This window comes from Tamandua tetradactyla, chromosome 21 (genome assembly GCF_023851605.1).
Source record: "Tamandua tetradactyla isolate mTamTet1 chromosome 21, mTamTet1.pri, whole genome shotgun sequence".
Lineage (NCBI taxonomy): Eukaryota > Metazoa > Chordata > Mammalia > Pilosa > Myrmecophagidae > Tamandua > Tamandua tetradactyla.
The window spans coordinates 50,338,080-50,358,813 of record NC_135347.1 but is presented as its reverse complement, the minus strand read 5'-3'; the positions used below and the strand labels follow the sequence as shown (position 1 = coordinate 50,358,813).

The window sequence follows — 20,734 nt, the reverse complement described above, 5'->3', positions numbered from 1 at the left end:
TGGAATTTTTTTCTTGTTTTTACTGATTTGTAGAGGTTCTTTACATCCCTTGGACATGAGTCCATCATTGGATATAGTGCTTTGCAATATTTTCTCCCAGTCTGTAGCTTGCCATCTCACTCTCTTAATGGTGTCTTTTGGTGAACTGAAGTTCTTACATTAAATAAAGTCAAAGCTATCAATCTTTAATGAACAAGAAATTTTTGCCTATCCTAAGATCATGAAATTATTCTCATATGATTTCTCCTAAATGCTTTATTGTTTCACCTTCCCCATTTTTTCTATGATCCAACTCATATTAAGTTTTGCAGGTGGCAGTATGGTTCTGTTTCACCATGCACATCTCCAGTTCTCCTCTATCGTTTATTGAAAAGACTCTCCTTTTCCTGCTGAATTGCAGTGGTCCCTCTGTCACCAGTAATCATATATATGTGGATCTGTTTGTCTGTCCTTGCACTAGTACAACACTCTCTTACTCGCTATCACCTTGTAGTAAGTCTTGAAATCTTTTGGGGTGTTTTTTCCAAATTTAAACTAAATATAAAATTTTTAAAAATTTAAAAATATATAAAGATTTTGAAAAGTGCAGAAATAAACAAAAAGGAAAATTTTAATTTAAAAATCACCCATAACTTGTCATCCAGAGATAACCACAGTTAACATCTGAGTATATATTCTTTCTGTAAATAATATCATCTAGATATAAAGAAATATTTTAAAACCAAATTATGATCATTGAAGTTATTTAAAATTTTCCATGTTATATCTGTCCATTAATTTCTACTTGATTTATGACTAATTTCTTTAACATAAATTCCTAAAAGGGAAATTACTAGATCAAGAGTTTATATTCGATTAAGGTTCTCTTGATAGCCACTGCTAAATTGCTTTCCAGGGATGTAACAATTTACAGTCTCACTGCTAGTTTATGACATTTCACCTCTCCTTGTCAGTACTGACTATTATCATTTAAAAAAATAACTTTATTAATGGGTGGAAATGGCATCTTTTTAAAATTTGCTTTGCAAAATTCTTAGTTAAATTGGACCTTTTTTTCCATAAATATATTTTTTCATGGTCTTTGCCCAGTTTTTCACTAGAGTTTAAGTGTTCTCATGTGTATTATGTGCTTTTATACATGCAGGATAAAACACTTTTTCTGCCAAATTACGTATATTCCCTCTAATTTGTTCTTTTGCTTTTAATATTATTTATATTTTTAAATGCATGCCCTTTTCCCATTACAAGAGGGATTATATATACTTTATACTACAAACATATATACACACATACTTAAATACACAGTTTCTATCTGTCTTTTTGTTAAAATAAACATTCCATAACCCTTCCTGAGCACAATTAACAAATAGCTGTAGTTTGGAGTATAAAACAGGAATTAGCAGCTCTCACACCCCGCAGTGCAGTAGTCAGTCATAGCCACTGAAGAAGAAAGCTTTTACGTCTTCAAGAATTGCAGTGGGATATGAACTCCGGTCCAATCTGTACATGTGGCATGGATCTTAAAGCTGGAGAGGACTCCAGGTGCCTGTTGGAAAAGCAAAGGGCTGTAGTTAAACACAGGGGCTGTGGAGTAAGAGTAACCTGAATTGCAGTATTTGCTCTGCTGTTTATTAGCCGTGTGACTGAACAAGCTATTTAGCGACCCACCCGCCCCGCCCAGGCCTCATTTCTTCATCTGTAAAAATGGGATTACTAGCACATGAGGTAATGCATGTGGAACAACCCCTTTAGATGGATGCTTGGACATCGCAGATGGCTGTTCTTGGTGGAGCCAGCCTTGTGGAGGTGGCATCTGGTCCAAACCCAGGCTTTCAGGCAGGCCACGTATTGTCACTCCCATTTGGCAGGTGAGGCAGTTGTCTCAGAGAGGTTCTTTGGGTGCTGCTCAATTTTGAAATGGTGGAAAGGTTCTGAACTTGTAATGTCCTATACAGTAGCCTCTAGTCACATGTGGCTAGTTGAGCACTTGAAACATACTTAGTGTAGAAACGGAATTGTCAATGTTATTTATTTTAATTACATTTAAATAGCAACACTGACCAGTGGCTCCAGTACCGAACAGCACAGTAATGTCACTCAAAAGTACAGCAGCAACCAAACCTGGCTCTCTAGTGTCTGGCTTCAACCTCACTTCTCTGAAACGGGAACCTGACAAGATGGTCTCAGCTGGGGTTCCAGCAAGAAGCCTGCCGGAGGAGACACACCTGGATTAGGCTGATGTGGAGGAAAGTGAAACCTTTGTGTAACATTGGGGTTGGGTTATAAAATCTCAAAGATGTCGGCTGTCTCCCAATAAGGGAATTTAGCAATGAGTACCCTTATGTCCTACAAAATTTGGGCTTCGGGGCTGTGGCTCCGGGTCAGCGGTGAAGTGGGGGCATGCCCTCACCCAGGGGGACACGTGTGTGCTGGTCTGATGACCTGCACCTCGTGTGTTTAAGGACCTCAGGGATCAGGTTATCCTAAAATGAGAGTTTGTGCAGTTCCTTTCCATGGTTTATTTTTACTTATTGATTGATGTATGTATTTCTTTTTTTATTTTGGCATTGTACAGTAAAATACAAAATTCAGTGTTGCATTGTAGCACCAAGTTCTGATTTATTCTTTGTTCCGAGTCTGAACCGGAGGTTGGGCGGGGAGGGACCCAGCACAGACATGTGGATGTGGGCAGGAGAACAAACTGTGTAAGAAACACCCAGCTCCTGCGCAGGCAGCTTCCCTCGCCTCTACCAACAGCCCTTGAACAGCTTCCCAGCGCTGTCCTGTTCTCAGGCTCCGTGCCCTCCGTGTCCATGCCCGCTCCTGTCATTCTGCCACGGGGTGCTTTACCACCTGCGGGTCCCGCCCAGGCTCTGCTTCTGAGCTGCGGATCTCCTCTCCCAGCAGAAAGGCGGGCTCCAGCTCCTGGCTGCCCGACCTCTGGGCTCTTTGCAGGAGAAAGGGCCACAGCGATCTCCTGGGTGCGGGAGCCATCTGTCCCCCTTGCCCCGAGGATGCTCGGGATCTTATAAACTCTGCCCCTCCCCCAAGTCTTCACCGCGGTGGGGTGAGGGGATTTCCAGATGCCCACTTCCAGGGAAGGGGTGTCACTTGTACCCTGAACTAGGAGGAGGAACTCTTTTATTTCATAGAAAGTCTATAAATCAGCTTGAGGTTGTTTCAGTTGTGATATGGGGGCACATGCTCTTTGATGGGCAGCTTGAGAACCGAACCCCTTATTTTTACGAGATAGTTTTCTCTGTGAGGATGCAATTTGAATGACAGACTCTCAGTTTTAAAACCGATATATTTAGCAAATTCTGCATCGCTTCATACATGTCTGGCACCGTTCTAAGCAGTTATTGACTCCAACCTTCTGAGGAAGGGGCGGTAGATACTGTTCCTGTGCCTGTTTTACAGATGGGGAAACGGAGATGACAGAGCTGAAGTAAATCTGCCCAGGAGTCCCCAGGTAGCCGCGGTAGAACTAGGGCCCAGCCCCATGCGTCCACTGTGCAGTTCACGCTCTTCACCCCTAACCTCACAGCCCCGCCACCTCAGCGGCTGACCTGTGGGGCCCAGCGTCAAAGCCCACCTCTTACTCAAAACGGTGAGGATGGCGTATTTTAATATCGCCACTGTTTTCCCGCTTTGGGTGCTGTTTCTATGTCTTTACTTAGAAACGCTCCTTTAGCCCCAGAGTCTGTTTTGTGTGGCTTAAACAAAAGATTTGTATTTGCTAAAGGTGGGGGGAGCCAGAGTGTCGCATGGCCTTTGACAGCCGCTGTTGTGCCTCCCGCGCTCAGGTGGTCACCAAAAGATGCTTCTGCAAGTTTCTGCCAGGCTGCCGCCTCCTGCAGGAGGTCAGCTGTCCAGGTTGAAGGGTCAGGAAATCCCTGCTGTTCTTGAGCTTTTGAGACCCCAGATGCTGGGTTCCCACCCTCCCAGATGCTGCCCCACTGCTCAGGGGCCCCAAAATACCGAGAGGCTATGGGGCCTGTCTCTATCATTGGGGCCAAAGGAGAACACCAGGAGCAAGAAGTTAAAGTTTAGTCTCAGTGTGAGATGCCGACAGCCAGGAATTATTTCTTTTTAATGATAAATTAGTCATTTATTACTTAAACCTTGCAAAAGGCTTTATAAAATCACCAAACCAGATGATAGTCCATGGGCTGTGTACTTTCTATGTTATTTTCTTCGTTACCGATCTGTGTCCGTTCACTCGCAGTCGACCACCACTTCTTGAATATAGGTAACCCATCAGATCCCAAACATCCACCGGTGCAACCTGTGTTTGTTCACAGACTCAGATTTCCCAAGTGAAATAGAGAATGGTCCATTTAATTTAGTTAGGCCAGCAGTTTGAGTTCCTTTGGCCCCTCCTGATTTTCTGGACATAGAGTCTGGTACTTATTTCATCAATGTAGGACTTGATCCTGCTGTATTAGCTTATTGACGCTTGCCTCCATCGCCTTCCCCCAGAAGAGATTGCCTTGTCCAGCACATTTCACTTTAGCTCTTCTGAGATTCCTGGGTCAAAAAGGACTAATGTGAGAAGAGAAATCAGGAAACTTGTATTCTAGTCTGGATTCCAATGTTAGCTTGCTGTCATCCTCATTTGTAAAATAGGCAAAATGATCTGTATGTGCTCTTATGCACAAAGGAGTTGTTTGGCCAAAATGCTCTGGAAAACGTAAGAGTTAAGAAACTATGATCTGATAGTATGGGTTTGTTTTTTTTTTAATCCTAAAGATAGACTTACACACTTGGTCCAGGTAGACAACCAACCAAGTGAGAAAACCCTAGTTCCTTTAACTAATTACCAAAGTTTTTTTTCTTTTTTCTTTTTTGTACCCCTATTATGTTTCTTTACACTCTCCTAAGCCTTTCATGCTTTTCTTTAGAAAGGACTTGGTGAGACATTTACAACAGGATTTATTGAAGGCAGTGTAAAATAGATTGAAGAGCTTAAGAAGACAGTGTCTTAAATGGAATTTATTTTCAATTTCCAGTAGTTGCCAAGACAGACAGTTTTCCCTGTAGAACTGGGATGATTCTTTAACATTTTGTGTATGGATTTTGTTGACTGAGAAAACGTTGAGAAGCACCACAAGGGATTTTATGTACATCCTTAGCTTCTTATGTTCATCTTAGGAGATTCCTAAGTGCAGTAGGGAACCCTTATTTTTCCAAATTTTCATTCCCCACCCTCACAGTCACTCTTGCACCTTGGAAGCATTTCTGGAGACTGTGCACACTGCAGTTCTTCAGCCTGGGGAGTGGGTGGACAGGCCCTACACCATGATATGTCTCTGTCCTTGGGTGTTGGGAAGGCTGAACCAGTAACCCCTCCACCACTTCACAGCTGCCTCAGCCTCCGGAATGCCAGCTTGCATACTTACTGGGTCATTCCAGCCCTAAGGGTTTTTTTTTTTGCCTCATCTTTTACCCTATCTTTGTGTTCTTCCCCTCCCCATTCTGCTCTCCCATGTCACTAACCTATATCTCCCAGTCTCTTTGCATAGAATTTCTCCCCCAATGAAAGTCGAAGGTTCTGCCTCTCCCATGTTCCTCTAGCTCTTGAGTGTATCTTCTCCACAGGGAAAGGAATGAGATGCGGTTTGCCTACCAGCATCTCTATCAGTCTTTCTCTCTCATGGATCAAGGTAGGAGGAACAAAGAAAATAATTTTTAAAAATCAGGATTAAAATCAGGCACTTCCATCCAGACTCTTTATTTTTCCCTCCAGTCCTTGTCATTGTTTTAAGAGACTATAATCCGTATCAATTAACCACCTATCTGGGAGCCAAAAGAAAACACAGCATCTTGGAAAAAAAAAAAAAAAAAGCATCTGGGGAAAAAAAGAAGCTTGATTTTTAAAGTGACTGATTACTTTCTGAAGCTTAAAAATGTAAGCTTGGAGAGCTATCTGATTTCTATTTGTGGGGGAGTATTAAGAAACACTTATAATAAGTACAGATGTTCAGGACTAGAAGCTAAATTTTAGCAAATCATTCAAATACAGAGTCATTTATCATAAAATGGTCTCAGATGAATGTTTTTTTTTTCTCCTTCACACTGAGTTGGTGTCATTCATTGCCACTTGCCTTTTCCCAGTTATTTTTGTTCTAATGTCACGTCCCCATTTTTCACTGCGCCTTCTCCTCGTAGCCTCCCACTTCACATCTGCTGAACTAATTTCTCAAACCACCCAGTTTTAGAAGAATTAGGGAAACTTATTATTCCTTGTCTCAAAGTCATGTACTTCCCCATGAACCATTTGCCGTTCATTCAACAAATAGAGGCCCCGCCAGGAACAAAGCACTGTGCTTACAAAATGTAGGCTTTAATATTATCTGGAGTTCACTACCTTTTCCTGGTGCATAAGCTCCTAGATTATAACCAGGTGCACATTTCCTGTATATTCTGTTCCTCTTTGAAGATTCTAGAATCTTATAAATAATTAATAGCTAGTAAGTACTGAAAAGGTAGTATAAGGTTTAGAATTATTATGGTAATGCTTTATAGGGCTTAATTGCAAACCTAGTATCCCTCCTTAAGTTTTTTAGTTGGGTTGTTCGGTGCATGCTGTGAACTTTGAGGCTTTTAAAGTGTTTTTGTAGTTGGACAATGGGAAATGCTGGAAAACCCTGCCATTTCACCTTTCCCCACGAGAAACCTTGATTCAGAGCTATAGTCACTCAGAAGCAGTCAGGGCAGGGGAGGTGACGGGCTGCACAGGCCAAGCGGGAGCGGTGCAGGGCTTCCCGTCCCAGCTTTCAGCCAGCACTGTCTCCCTGGGATCAGGTTTCAATATTAAAGTTCCAAATACAGGTTCCCCTCCTCAAAAGAGTTAAAAAACCATGCTCATTTTGGATAGAGGCTTGTTATCTCTAGTTCATTAAAATGAGCAGCCAGCAGTGTGTGTCCCAGATCTATCAATCTGTGGGCATCTTGGGGTGACCCCTCAGCATCTTTGCCTTCGGGTCCCCGTTCACAAAAGAGGCCAAATCTACCCTAAATCTATACCACCACTCAAAGGCTGCATCCTCTGTAGTCAGAGGAGACAGGAAATAGTCCCGTACTTCTTCAGAATCACTCAGTTAAGCCCCAGTCCCATTTTTCGAGCTTAAAGAATCCTGAGCCCCCTTCTTATCAGTACTTTGTTCCAGATTTTAAAATGATTCGTGGTTTTACTCCACCCTGTAGTATTTCTAGGCTCCTCTTAAAAACTCTAGCCACAGTAGGACTGTACTAATTAAAGTGAGAAAATTACTCTCATAATTCTCTTTACCCCCAAACTGTGTTAACTGAATCAGATTTTCCTAACATTCTAGACTTCCCTTGGCCATATGGAGTATAGTACTAATTATTACCCTGCTCTCCTGAAACAGTGAATGTCATTTCCAAAATGCCTACGTTATCCACAGGGATTCATTTTAAAATCTTGATGTATTGCTTCACAGATTATTTTCTGTTGTTTGGCCTAGACTTATTAATACAAATTAGTTTGTTCGGACTGAAAACCCAAGCCCCAAGATCCCTGCCTCAACTGGTCGTTGCTATAGATGGGAAACAGTTCCACGCTTCTGCATGGCAGCCACTGCTTGAGGTGTCTCCTGACCCACTCTTCCCCAGGTCAGTGGGCCCCAATTCACCCCAGGTCGGTGGGCCCCAATTCCCCGTGAGCTACTCTCTCTGGAGAGGCCGTGTGGTGTCACTGTTAAAAGTCATGCTTTAGCCAAGACTGCCTGGGTTCAAGTCCTGGGAGTGCCACGTGCTAGCCGTGTGACTTCGAAGAGCCAGGATATTTAAATTCTCTGTACCCTGGCTTCCCCCCACCCCCTGTAAAAGGGGACTGATAATGATGGTAACTATTTGTAGGATTGTTACTGAGCTTATGTTAGATAATGATGTAGTTAAAATATTACTTGGCATGTGGGAAACTGTTAAGTCATGGTTATGATTATAATACCTCAAGAGAGGTGTTCACCAGCCAAGGGGACATACTGACATTTATGAATGTGTCTGAGTAAAGAGTCTTAGTAAAATCACGGTAGGACCTTCTCCTCTCACGGCAGCGTCTCTTTCTGAAAGGGTTGCAGTGTCACCCTTTGCTGACTTTAGGTTCCTGCGCATTTGCTGTGAGTCGCTCCGTGCCCGATGCTTTCCCCCTGGCTGTCCAGCTTGAGCCCCTTCTCAGGTGGTTCCCAGACTTTCATTTCCAGGCCGGCCCTTCTCCTAAGAGGCGATCGGGTGATACCAAGCTCTGCATTTTGACCCCAGCCTCCCCTCTCAAGCTCTCCTCCTGAATTTCTTTCCTTAATGTTTCCTTCATCTACCCATCTGTCCAAACAGCTGTTGCCTTTCTCCCAGAGCTTTATTTATTGAGGTGCTCAGTTGCCGTTGTTCAAAGAATAAGAAAGATGGTCTCTTTTTTAGAGATCAAAATGTAAAAGTCTCATATTTTCTGCACTTTCCCCCTTCAAAAGCAGGTCGTTTCTTTTTTCTAATCTTCCATCTTCTGATCCCTGCTTCAAGAATTGAAAAACGAAAACTACACTGAGAAAACTGTGGCGGTGACAACTTTAATGAATACCTCGGGTTCTCTTGGGAGTCCCAGGTTTGCTCCTCGGCGAGCCAGAGGCTTGTGTGACAACCAGACCCCACCGCTCACCCCAGCCCCGGGAAAGGCCGAGGCGACCTCCCGGCAGGGCAGGCGGCCCACGAGTGCCATCTTGTGGGCACCTCGAGTGCTGCCTCCGAGAAGGCGTGCTGGTGTTCATTATATCACCCCATATTCTCATTTCCGATTCCAAGGCTTGGGGAAACGCAGCCCAGAATTATTCTCTAGATAATTACGAAATGACTGCCAGGCAGATTTGTTGTGAACAGTCTTCCTCTGGATTTAAATAGGTCAAGAGTCTTTTTGCTGCTTCAGATTTCTCTTTTTAATCAATGGTGGCTATCATACTTTAAATAGGGACTCTTGAATGACCAAGGCTGAATTTTACAAGCATTTAAGATAAAATTACACATTCTAAGGAGTCTGACAGATGAAATCGATATTAGTAAGTTTTTGAGTGTTTTTTGTATGTGTGTTTTTTTAAAAAAACAAAGGTACTTTATCTGCCTTTGCTACTCAAAATGGAGACTTTTAGTGTCAATTGGAAATGCAAAACCTGACCTGCATTTTAACAGGAGCCCCTGGTGATGCCTGTACACGTTATAGCTCCAGAAGCACAGATGTAAAAAGCCTCTGGACAGGTGTGAGACAGATGTCCTATGTTCTGGCGCCAGCACCGCTACCTCCTTCACATCTGATCTCAGCCATACAAACACATTTCTTAAGCCTCAGTGCCCCATTGTAAGTTGGGAGCATGGGTCCTGCCTTGTCTACCACTGGATCATGGTGAGGTACAATCAGCTGAAATCATACACAGGAGGTCACTTTGTGCATTGTAAAAACCTGAGCAAGTGGAGGGCAGTTACGAGTGAGAATGCTTATGTTGCATACTCCGCTATCATTGAGAATCTGCTTTATATTCACTGTATCATCAGCAGAGCAAATATTTGACCATAACCATTCATAGAGCCTCAAATAGTGTCTGGAAATTTCACCAAGTTTTTCAAAGGCCTCTCTGAGCCTAGCTTTCCTGAATGACATTCTGTTTTTCTTAAGAAGGTCTTTCAAAACCACTTGACTTCCTGGGGGCCTCAGAAAGCATTCCACCTGTTGAACCCAGACGTATCTTATGGGCACAGTAGGTGCTCAGAGATGCTTGTTGATTAAACCACTGATTAGTAGTCAGCAAAGTCCAAACACTCCCCTGATGTCCTTCACACTATTCGTGCCATTTGTGATAATCAGATTATTTGCATCATTAGACACTCTACATAACTACCTAAGGAACCTAAGGACGTGGCTGTCTCACTAATACAGATCAGAGCTTCATTAAGGAAATAGGTTCCTGATGGCTGAGAAGTTATTTGGTAGTACATACAACTTGAAGGATTTGAGACCATTGACTGTTTACAAACATCATTTCCATTACCTGGTGGGAATCAAATTTAAAAACCAGCAGCAAAATATTACTTTCTTCTCTTTGCACACATTTTAAAAGAAAAATTAATAGCCCTGAAGCTGTTAAACAATAAATAGCTAAACTTTTAGGAAACCATATCATCTGCCAATCTAAAATTGATAAGACATCTTAACATCTCCACATCAGTGGTTCCTGTTCGCAAAGAAATGGATCCTGGTGGTCAAAAAGAGAAAGTAAAATATTAAGAATTTATTGTAAAGTTCTCTGCCAAACTGAGACACAAAAATATTCCATTCAAATTAGTTGAGACCTTTGTGTTGTCTACAATTTGGGAAATTAGAGACTTTTTTGTCCTTGATTTGGTAAATATAATAAAAGGATGCTGTTTTCATTTTATCTGGTTCATTGTGATTAGCAATGTTCTCTCTAACCATTTTTTAAAAGTCAGCATGTCAATGCTTCAAAATGTATTTTCCGTAAGGTTAAAAGGTAGTTAATAGGTGCACAGGTAGTTCAGTGGTAGAATGCTCACCTTCCATGCAGGAGAGCCAGGTTTGATTCACAGACCATGCACGCACACACACACCAAAAAAAAAAAAAAGGTAGTTATAATAAGTTATTTATATGGAAGGGAAAACAAAAGTCCTGCCTGGACATATGAAGATAAAGTCCATCAGAGTACAATCCTTTGAGCTTTCAGTTTGACTCTGAATTATCTAACCATCCCAGTACCCTGGCTGACTGCAGGTGTTTTATACAAATGTGGTTAATAGTGCAAGAGCCACAACTCTGCCTTTTTTTTTTTTTTCAACTTGAAAAAAAAATCTTGAAAAATTTCAAATGTAAAGAGAAATTGCTGGAATAAAACACTGTGACAAATATTTTTGCCCATTTTCCCCATATTGTCCTGCATAGCATTTCCTCCTTGATCCCGCACCCAGAGTTTGCATTTAGCTGTTGTCCCTTTGGTGTCCTTCAAACTGGAACTGTTCTTCAGGTTTTCTTTGTCTTTCATAGTGTTGACATTTCTGCAGAGTAGAGGCCGGCTCTTCTGCAGACTACCCCTCTTTTGGACTTGTCTGCTTCCTCACGATTAGAATGAGAATGTGTGCTTCGGGCAGAAACACTAAGTGACACATCCTTATGTCAGTGGGTGCTGTTTGTTCCATTATTGGTGGTGACAACTTTGATCACTTGGTGAACGAGATGTCGGCCAGATTCTCCTTTTGTAAGAAATAAGTAATTTCTGGGGAAATAACCTGAGATTATTAATATTCTGCTTCCTAACAAGCTCCCCAGCCGTGTTACTATCCTTCACAATTCTTGCCTGCATCAGTTATTACTGCAGTGGTTGAAAATGGGTGATTTGTTATTTGTTAATTTACTTGTTAGTTGGAATTCCACTATAGAAAACAGTTTTATCATCCACCCCTACTATGTATGTTTCTGTGTGTTTGTAGGTGAGCATCAGTAGGGAACTGGGGCTTCTTTTTAATTCGATGGCTTATTACTCATGACTCTCCTTCCCCGTTTTAATGCTCATGTTGTCCCAAATTTGCTCTGTGGGTGCCCCTTCAGTTTTACTGCTGTGTTCTTTTGACATGTGCCCATCAGTTTGTGTCATTTATTCTTTAGTCCTTAGTATGTCTGTATTGAAACTCTTCATTCAAGTTGTAGCCCAAATGATTGTATTCTTGCAACAAACATTTTGAGCCTTTGCTCTCCCAGTTACTGATCCTACCCATGTCCAGTGGGAAACCAGGCAATTAAATTGATGCTTAGAATGGGGTAAGTTATGATAGAGCACCCTGGGAGCACAAAGGGGAGGCTTCTAGCCCTGGTGGGTCAGTATACAATAATGTATGTCACCTCCTGGACCTGAAGGATGAATAGAAATAGACATGTGAGGAGGAGTCAGTCTTCCAGACCAAGGGAAGCACGTATCTCTTTGAGGAACTAAAAAAATGTTCTAGAGCAGTGTGAGTGTGCAAATGGTGAGTGTTAGTGTGAGTGTGTGTAGGGGGCCTTGGAGGGCAGGGTGCAGGCAGTGTGAACGAAGAGGCTGGAGGGATTGGCCGGAGTCTTATAAGCTCTGTAAAAGATTTTGCAAATTGCTGCCCCTCGAGCAGCAGCGGCCCATTAGCATGACCTGGGGAACCTGGCACAGAAGCCAATGCCCGGGCCCCATCCCAGACAGTTAACTCAGGACCTTTGAGAGGTGTAGTTTGGCCAGACATTTTAGTTCCCACATGCAGCCTCTAGGGAATATATCATGAGCAATGGCATCATGGGTCATGGAGCTAAATTCTCAAAAGTAAACTTTTAAAGATTCGTTTTATTTTATAGGATTTCGAACTTAACAACGAACTAAAGATGAATGTCCTAAATTTGCTAGAAGAAGTTTTGCGAGACCCAGATCTTCTTCCCCAAGAAAGGAAAGCTACAGCGAATATCCTGAGGTAAAGGCACTTAGGTGCCTATTGAATTACATGGGTTTATGTGTGCTATGTTCATATAAAATAAGGCCCTATCGATTTGTTCATATGAAATTTAACCCCACAAACGATAGGTCAAGCCTACTTAAAATTAGGCCTAAGAGTTACCCCCAAGAGAGCCTCTTTTGTTGCTCAGATGTGGCCTCTCTCTCCAGCCAACACAACGAGCAGTCTCACCACCCTCCCCCTCTCTACGTGGGACATGACTCCCAGGGGAATGGACCCTCCTGGCAACGTGGGACAGAAATCCTGGAATGAGCTGAGACTCAGCATCAAGGGATTGAGAGAACTCCCAGAATGAGCTGAGACTCAGCATGAGGGGATTGAAAATACCTTCTCGACCAAAAAGGGGGAAGAGTGAAACAGACAAAATAAAGTGTCAATGGCTGAGAAATTCCAAACAGAGTCAAGAGGTTATCCTGGAGGTTATTCTTACGCATTAAATAGATATCACCTTGTTAGTCAAGATGTAGTGGAGAGGCTGGAGGGAACTGCCTGAAAATGTGGAGCTGTGCTCCAGTAGCCATGTTTCTTGAAGATGATTGTATAATGATATAGCTTTCACAATGTGACTGTGTGATTGTGAAAACCTTGTGTCTGATGCTCCTTTTATCTACCTTATCAACAGACGAATAAAACATATGGAATAAAGATGAATAATAGGGGGAACAAATGTTAAAAATAATAATAAGGCCCTATCAAACGAGGATGATACGTCTTAGAATCCTGGGACTACAGGGTAGCCATCCCTAGTAACCTATAACCTAGATTCTGACTCTTGGGTTTGCTTATTCTAATCATTTCATTTCAGTGAGATCATTCAACATTTGTCCTTTTGTGTCTGGCTTATTTTACTCAACATGATGTCTTCAAGATTCATCCAGGTTGTCTCATGTATCAGAACTTCATTCCTTTTTATGACTGAATAATATTCCATTATATGTGTATGTGTGTGTGTATGTGTGTGTATATATGTGTGTGTGTGTGTATATACTTACCACATTTTGTTTATTCATTCATTGGTTGATGATACCTGGGTTGCTTCCATCTTTGAGTAATTTTTACATCAATTTCTCTGCTTGGAATTTCCATATCGAGTAGATTATATAAATTTGGACCCCATACTTCTATATGATAAAACCTTGAACTCTTGCTTTCCTACTAGAAGCTTGTTTGTTTCTGTAGTTGTTATAGTCAGAATTCAAGCAGGTAGCAAGCCCTCATAGCTTCCCGAACTGGGGGGTGGATTTGTCTTCATCCACTCTGTAAGAGGAAGGCAGCACCAAGGCTTTGTGCAGACATTTCCGTTATGAGCTCTCTACCTCGCTTATGGCCATCTCTTCTGTCCTTCCTGAGAGTGGAAAGCCCAACATTTTATGCTAGGGCCTTGTATTCCTTTACCTTCTGGCTTCTAGTTCATTCCTCATTTACAACTCCTAAAATTATTCTTTCCTTCTTCTGAGATTTTGATTATAGGAGGAATAAATAATGCTTTTGTCACATCTCTTGATTTTTCTCAGAGCCATTGATAATCTTCCATCTCAGACTTTATATAATGAAATTTGTATATTTATATTTTTTAAAGTCATGTCAGAATTATTAGAAAGCAGGATTTCTGAGAAGACCTAGTTATAAAAAATAAACTGAAGAAATGCCATCATTCATTAAATCTGTTTGTGTAAAAATATCATGTAGTATATTAGTTTGCTAAATGTTGCCAGAATGCAATATACGAGAAATGGAATGGCTTTTATAAAGGGAATTTATTTACAGGTTTACAGTTCTGAGGCCATACAAATGTCCAAACTAAGGCATCCAGCGAAAGATAACTTGACTCGAGGAAGGCCAGTGTCTGTCACATGGGAAGGCATGTGGCTGGCATCTGCTGGTCCTTGTTCCTGGTTCCATTGCTTCCAGCTTCTGATGCTAGTGGTTTCTTCTCTAAGCGTCCATGGGCCTTCACTTAGCTCCTTTAGGACACAACTCTGGGTTCAGCCTTACATTGTGTCTCATGGAAAGGCACATGGCAGCGACTGCTGGGTTCTGCATCTTCAAACATCTGTGTCGAGCCGTCTGCTCTCTCTGTCAGCACTCCAAGCATCTTCAAATGTCTGCATCTCTGTCATCTCTGAAGCAGTTGTTCTCCAGGCATCTGCAGCTCAGGTTTCTCCAACATGTTTCCCCTTTTAAAGAACTCAAGTAAGCTAATCAAGCCCCACATGGAATGGGCAGAGTCACATCTCCATCTAACCAAAGGGTCCCACAGTTGGCTGTGTCACATCTCCAGGGAAACAATCCAATCAGTGTTCCACCCCAAAATATTAAATCAAAATTAAAAGAAACATGGTGCCCCCCCCCCCAAGATAAGATCAAGAAAAAGGACTTGGCTTTTATAGGGTCCATAACAGCTTCAAACTGGCACAAGAAGTATATGAAAAAGAAACAGAAAATCAAAGGAAAATGCAGACCAGTCCTAAGGCAGAGTGCAGTTGCTCTTGGCTCTGTTTTAGACTACTTGATTTCTTCAATCAAATGGGGATCTTATGTAGTCAAAGAACTTAGATAGTCCGTTTCCTTTTATAACCTTTGAGACCCTCAAGGACAAGTAATATTCCTGTGACTGACAACTGAGTTTGTCCATAGGCCCCATTGGGGAAGATCTATGAAATGAACCAAAATTGGTTTGGGGTTTAGCAGTTAGTTAGTGATACCAGTGTTGGCTTTGACGTTTTTGAGCTTTTAGTTATGTTTCAGCAACCCTGAACTAAAAGATTTTCTTATTAGTTCATTTCTTAACTTGGAAGCAAAAAGAAAGTTATTTCCAGACAAAGCCAGGAGACTTTAGCATGAAAGACTTTCACGCACTTGTGGACATGAGCATACGTGGGAATGGGCCCAGGTGGGCCTGGAGGGGAGGGAAGCTGTGCTTGAGGAAGCACAGGAAAGAGATCTGGCAGGTCCCAGGGAGTGAGGCAAGTAGACTAAGCCATTCGCAGTGTCACCTGAAGGGGGTGAAGCAGCAGGGTCCAAGGCAGGCCAGGCCAGGGGGGCAGGTCAGCAAACAGCAGGGGCACGCATGCAGCCCAGAAAGTGAGAGCAATGCGAGGGCAGGGGCCAGTTGCTCCTGGCTGTTTTTAGACTATAGTTCATTGGGGGGTTTTCCATTCAAACAGCTTGGGTAATCCCATTTTTGTGTAAGTTTATTTGGCATTTCATTATGAATATACTTTTATTAAAGTTACTATATTGACTGATAGATGTGGGAGGAGCCCAGGACCTCGGAGTATGAAGCAGTCAGAAGAATCAACACAGGTTCTTCCTCTATTGGGACTGGACTAGAGGCGCAGAGCCCTCCTTATCTGAAGGGAAAAGCATTTCTGAATAAACCTCCAGCAAGTGCAAGTTATAATTGGGAGAGGAAAAACATGTCATATTTCAGTTAAATGTAGCTCTGACATTAGAGATTTGCATGCATTCTATGTCATGTGACAGTAAGATTTAAACACTATAAAACATGTATGTAAACATATATGAACTTAATGCAGTAAAGCTGGACCTTCCTATGATGAACCTTCCCTGACTTACACAGTCTCATGGGGGCCTCCTTTGTGATGAATAAGCATAGTTGTCCTGGATAGTTTGTTGCATGTTTGTGAATAAAAACCTTTTTTAAAGAGGTTTTTCTAAAATATCACCCACCCAAAGTTGTCTAGCTCTCTGTCTTCTGAATCTGTATGGTGTAGAGATTTTCTCTGTCTTCTGGATCTATACAGTGTAGAGGTTTTTGTTAGACACCTGACACCCCACAGAATGGAAAGTAACAGCCGTTGCCTTCTAGGCTGATTACCTGGAATGGGCTCAGGTCATGAAAAGGTGATCCCCAGGCCTCCTAAAGCCCGAAGTCTCTGCACCGAGGCTCTCACGGAGACAGCCAGCTCTAGCTAACTGAGCAGAACCAGAGCATCCCTTGCAACTTTAGGGTGAGATCTTTGACGGCTGGAATCTTTGAAAGGAGCCGATTTCTTAGCCATTTCTTTCCAAGGAAGTGATATTGCCCAGCCTCATAAAAAAGATTATATCCACTGTACTAATAATTATGGGGCCCTGGGCCTCTCTCTGCAGCAGCCTGGACGGCAGTGGAGAGGATCAGCTGTGCTCTGTGAAGCAGTCATTTTGATTCCCCGTGTGTAACCCTTAATGTGATTTAAAGGTCTTTGGAGAAATATTTGTTTTTACTTATTTTCCCTCACCTTTACCAAGGAAAGGGTACTGTTTTGGGACTCACAAACACAATAACAAATTGCTGACAAGGTCTAGAAAAAGTCTGCTCCCTGTCAACCAGCTGTGAGTTTTAAAAGAGAAGGGAGAGACGAGAGGAAAGGAAATCGAGATGTCTTGTCTGGGCACCCTAAACTGGCCCGTCGGGAGGTGCCATCCCTAAACCTGCTCGAGAGAAGCTCGGCTGGCGGGACCCTGGCCAAGCTGGCTAACTTCTTTGAATTTTAGTTTCCTCTTCTGTAAAATGGAGCTAATAATGCCATTTTTGCCTCCTTTGATGGTTTTGAGACCTGTGGCTGCTGTTTTAATCTCTTGAGAATGCATTTCTTTTTAAACTAGCTTCTCCCCACAGACAGACCGCATTGTCTGGGACTGTATAAATATTTTAACCTTTTAATATGTGTCTGTGCCTTCCTTTTGGAAAACTCAATATCAATAACATATACAACTGGATGCCTACTCAGTATAATTCTCCTGGAATCTAACTCTCTGTGGGATATAAAGTATATCTCTCACTCCGCAACCCATGTCCACCTATAAGTCAGTTTTTTTGTGGTTTATTCACTCATTCATGATTTATCCAAAAAGTATTAGAGAGTGCTAGATAACACTGTGTGTGCGGATTCAGGACTGATGTGTCTCCAGAAAGTTCACGTAAGAAGAAAGAGAGAAGAATCTATCTGTTGGCTTCTGCCTCGCGTTGTTCAAATTTTGGACACTAGAAAATCTCCTGGGCCTCTGGAGAGGCATGTGCTGGGATAGGGGCTCGGGCAGGCCGTCCGCAGCCTCTGCCTCGGTGTCAGCGGGAAGCCCTGGGAAGGAGCCAGGGAGGAGACGGTGCTTTCAGGCTTGTTAGTCGCTGATATCACAGGACACCCAAACTCTCGTGGCAGAGCCTCTCTGAGACACATTGTTCTGTTTACAGCCTCATGTGTAGTAAGTTGCTTCCTTGTTATGAATCGGCCCCCTTGGTTATTCCCTTGTGCCTTTAACATGTGTCTTTTCCTGTGCCGCTGATGGCCTGGGGAAGCACAGGTGTGCCCCCAACTGCTCCCTGTGCGTGGCTCCGACTCGCAGGCTCCCACCCTCAGGCTTTCCACCCAGGGAAAACTGAGCTGCCTTGGATAGTTTCATCCCCAGCAGAAGCAGCAGGGCTATTTCTTTTTTCATGGATGATATTTTGTTCCTTATAGGGCCCTTTCGCAAGATGATCAAGATGATGTCCACCTAAAATTAGAAGATATAATTCAAATGGTAAGTTCAGCCCTAGTTTTATTCAAAGTACCTCTCAAAGGCAAATGATATGCTTGTAACTGCTAATTGAATATTTGACGATCGGCACTATTGACAAAGCTCTGTGAAATAAACCAAATTTGATTTGGGATGTAGTGGTTAGACTGTGATACTAATGTCGGCTCTGGTATTTTGAAGTTTCCAGCCATTTTCTTTCATAGCTTGAATCTGGTGATGGGTTTTACAGTTCAGCAAATGCAGCTGCCTGCAGCCCTGGCCTGCCAGTGGGGTGATGGGCCTGTTGCTACCGGGCTGTGGTTCATTTGTCTTGCAGACTGACTGTCCCACGGCTGAGTGCTTTGAAACTTTGTCTGCGATGGAGCTGGCTGAACAGATCACACTGCTGGACCACATCGTGTTCAGGAGCATCCCCTATGAGTGAGTGTGCCCCGTGCTCAGGAGCGTCCCCTATGAGCGAGTGTGCCCCGTGTTCAGGAGCGTCCCCTGTGAGTGAGTGTGCCCCGTGTTCAGGAGTGTCCCCTGTGAGCGAGTGTGCCCTGCATTCAGGAGCGTCCCCTGTGAGCAAGTGTGCCCCGCGTTCAGGAGCGTCCTCTGTGAGTGAGTGTGCCCCACAGAGCAGCGGGGCTCAGGCAGGACTGGCTGGCTAGCGACTGACATTACTCCTAAAACAGCTGTGTGTGCAGAGGCATGAGCCTTAACCTTAAAAGCTCTAGTCCCATATGAGCAACTTTTGGTAATATGGTGGAATCATTGATTGGGGGACTCTCAAGGCTGTCACTCTCGCGTTTCTATCTATTTGGTGTGATTGCTGTGGAACCTGAATTTCTCTGGGCTCTCGTAAACTCACATTACCGAAAGCCTCCATAGCACTTTCACAGTGGTTCTCAAGCTTCTTGTGCCTAAAAGCATTTGGGAAACTTGTTACAAATGCAGACTTTTAACGCCTCTCAGAGATTCTGATTCCAGGTGGTTTGGAGGAGACCTAGGAAAGCGTGTTTTCAGTGACCATCCCAGATAAGTCTGGGAAGTCCAAGACTACACTTTGCGAAGGTCTGATCAAGGGTAAATTCTGCCACGGTTCTTCACCCGCTTCGTTATTTCAGCAAGTACTGCTGAGCTGTGTGACCATGAGCTCAGCACACAGGGTTTAATCTCCTCATGTGTGACCATGAGCCCAGCACACAGGGTTTAATCTCCTCATGTGTAGAGCAAGGGGTGGTTCTCAAAGACTCCTTCTAGCTGTCATGTTCTGTGGCTCCAGAAACAAGGCCTTTGTACAAATGGCAGCTATTGGCACATGTCCCTCGTGAGCTCATAACACAATAGAAGGGAGGGATTGGGCGTGGGATATGAGCGTGATGCATGTTGTGTGTAGAGAAGAACCTCAGTGTGATGGAGGGTGGGGGTGCCAGCAGGTGGGTGACAGGGCCGAGGCCACAGCGTGTCCCAGAGGCACAAGGTGAGGGGCCAGAGAATTCCCTTGTAGACTTTTTCCCCCTCCTTTCGTCTCCTTTCCCTCCCCTCTTCCAGCACCCATAGACCATCCGTGAACATGAAAAACAAAATCCAAATAGAAGTGTGGCCACATGGGGCATAGAAACGGCCCAGTGGCTATTTGAGGACCCCATACAGGACTCCACTCCTCCACACCCTCCTCCGCCCCTGCTGCCCACCCACTGCTCTCCAGGGCAGCCAGGCCGGGGCCTGGGGCAGCCGACGGCATCGCCTGGGGAGGTGGGGCAGAGGCAAAGCCAGGGCCTTCGTGGCCACCCTTGGTGTGTCTCTTCCAACAACTCTTCCCGCCTCTGCTCCCTGTCCCCTCTGTGTCCATATGAACATCTACCAGTGTGGTAGTTAGGTTCAGGTGTCCACTTGGCCAGGTGAACGTGCCTAGTTCTGTTGCTGTGGCCATGAGCCTATGGCATGTGAAGCTCATCTGTTGCTGATTACATCTGCAGTCGGCTAGGAGGCGTGTCTGCTGCAATGAATGATGTTTGACTTAACTGGCTGGTGCTTAAATGAGGGAGCTCAACGTAGCACAGCCCAAGCAGCTCCGCATACCTCATCTCAGCACTGGCAGCTCAGCCCAGACCTTTGGAGATGCAGAAAGGAATCACCCTGGGGAAGGTTGTTAGAACCCAGAGGCCTGGAGAGAAGGCCAGCAGAGATCATCCTGAGCCTTCCCACGCAAGAAAGAACCTCAGTTGAAAGTTAGCTGCCTTTCCTCTGAAGAACTATACATTTTTAACTAAATAAGTCCCCTTTTATTAAAAGCCAGTCCATCTCTGGGGTGTTGCGTTCTGGCAGCTTTGGTACACTACGACAACCAGTTATTTTCATCTCTGGAACTGGCACAACTTTGTGCTCCAGAGTCCTAGGTTAGGAGCAGTACCAGCAGCAGCAGGGGTCAAAGAGCTTCACGGGGACTCAGTCATCATTTCTATATTGACAATGGGTCAGAGAATTTTATTTCAAATAAATGCCCATTCAAAATAATTCCTATATGCTCAATCTTAGTTGCCCATTGCTTGCTGTGGTCTGGTGAGTGAGCAGGGATGTTGTTCAGAAGGGGTGAACCTTCCTACCAGGCTCAGCTCCCACCTCTGTAACTGCCTCTGTCAAATGAACATACTGGAAACGGGGTAACGACAAGCATTTATT

The 20,734-nt window shown here is 43.6% G+C and overlaps 1 protein-coding gene across 4 annotated transcripts in view; it reads left to right on the top strand.

Annotated features, from left to right (window-relative positions):
• Positions 1-20,734, top strand: part of RASGRF2 (Ras protein specific guanine nucleotide releasing factor 2) — a 277,005-nt gene that overhangs the window by 232,252 nt on the left and 24,019 nt on the right. For all 4 annotated transcript variants that reach the window (XM_077139291.1, XM_077139290.1, XM_077139289.1 and 1 more), the window contains exons 19-21: positions 12,393-12,505; positions 18,013-18,073; positions 18,387-18,490. In XM_077139291.1, coding sequence (XP_076995406.1) covers positions 12,393-12,505; positions 18,013-18,073; positions 18,387-18,490 — 278 coding nt within the window. The remainder of the gene's footprint in view (positions 1-12,392; positions 12,506-18,012; positions 18,074-18,386; positions 18,491-20,734) is intronic.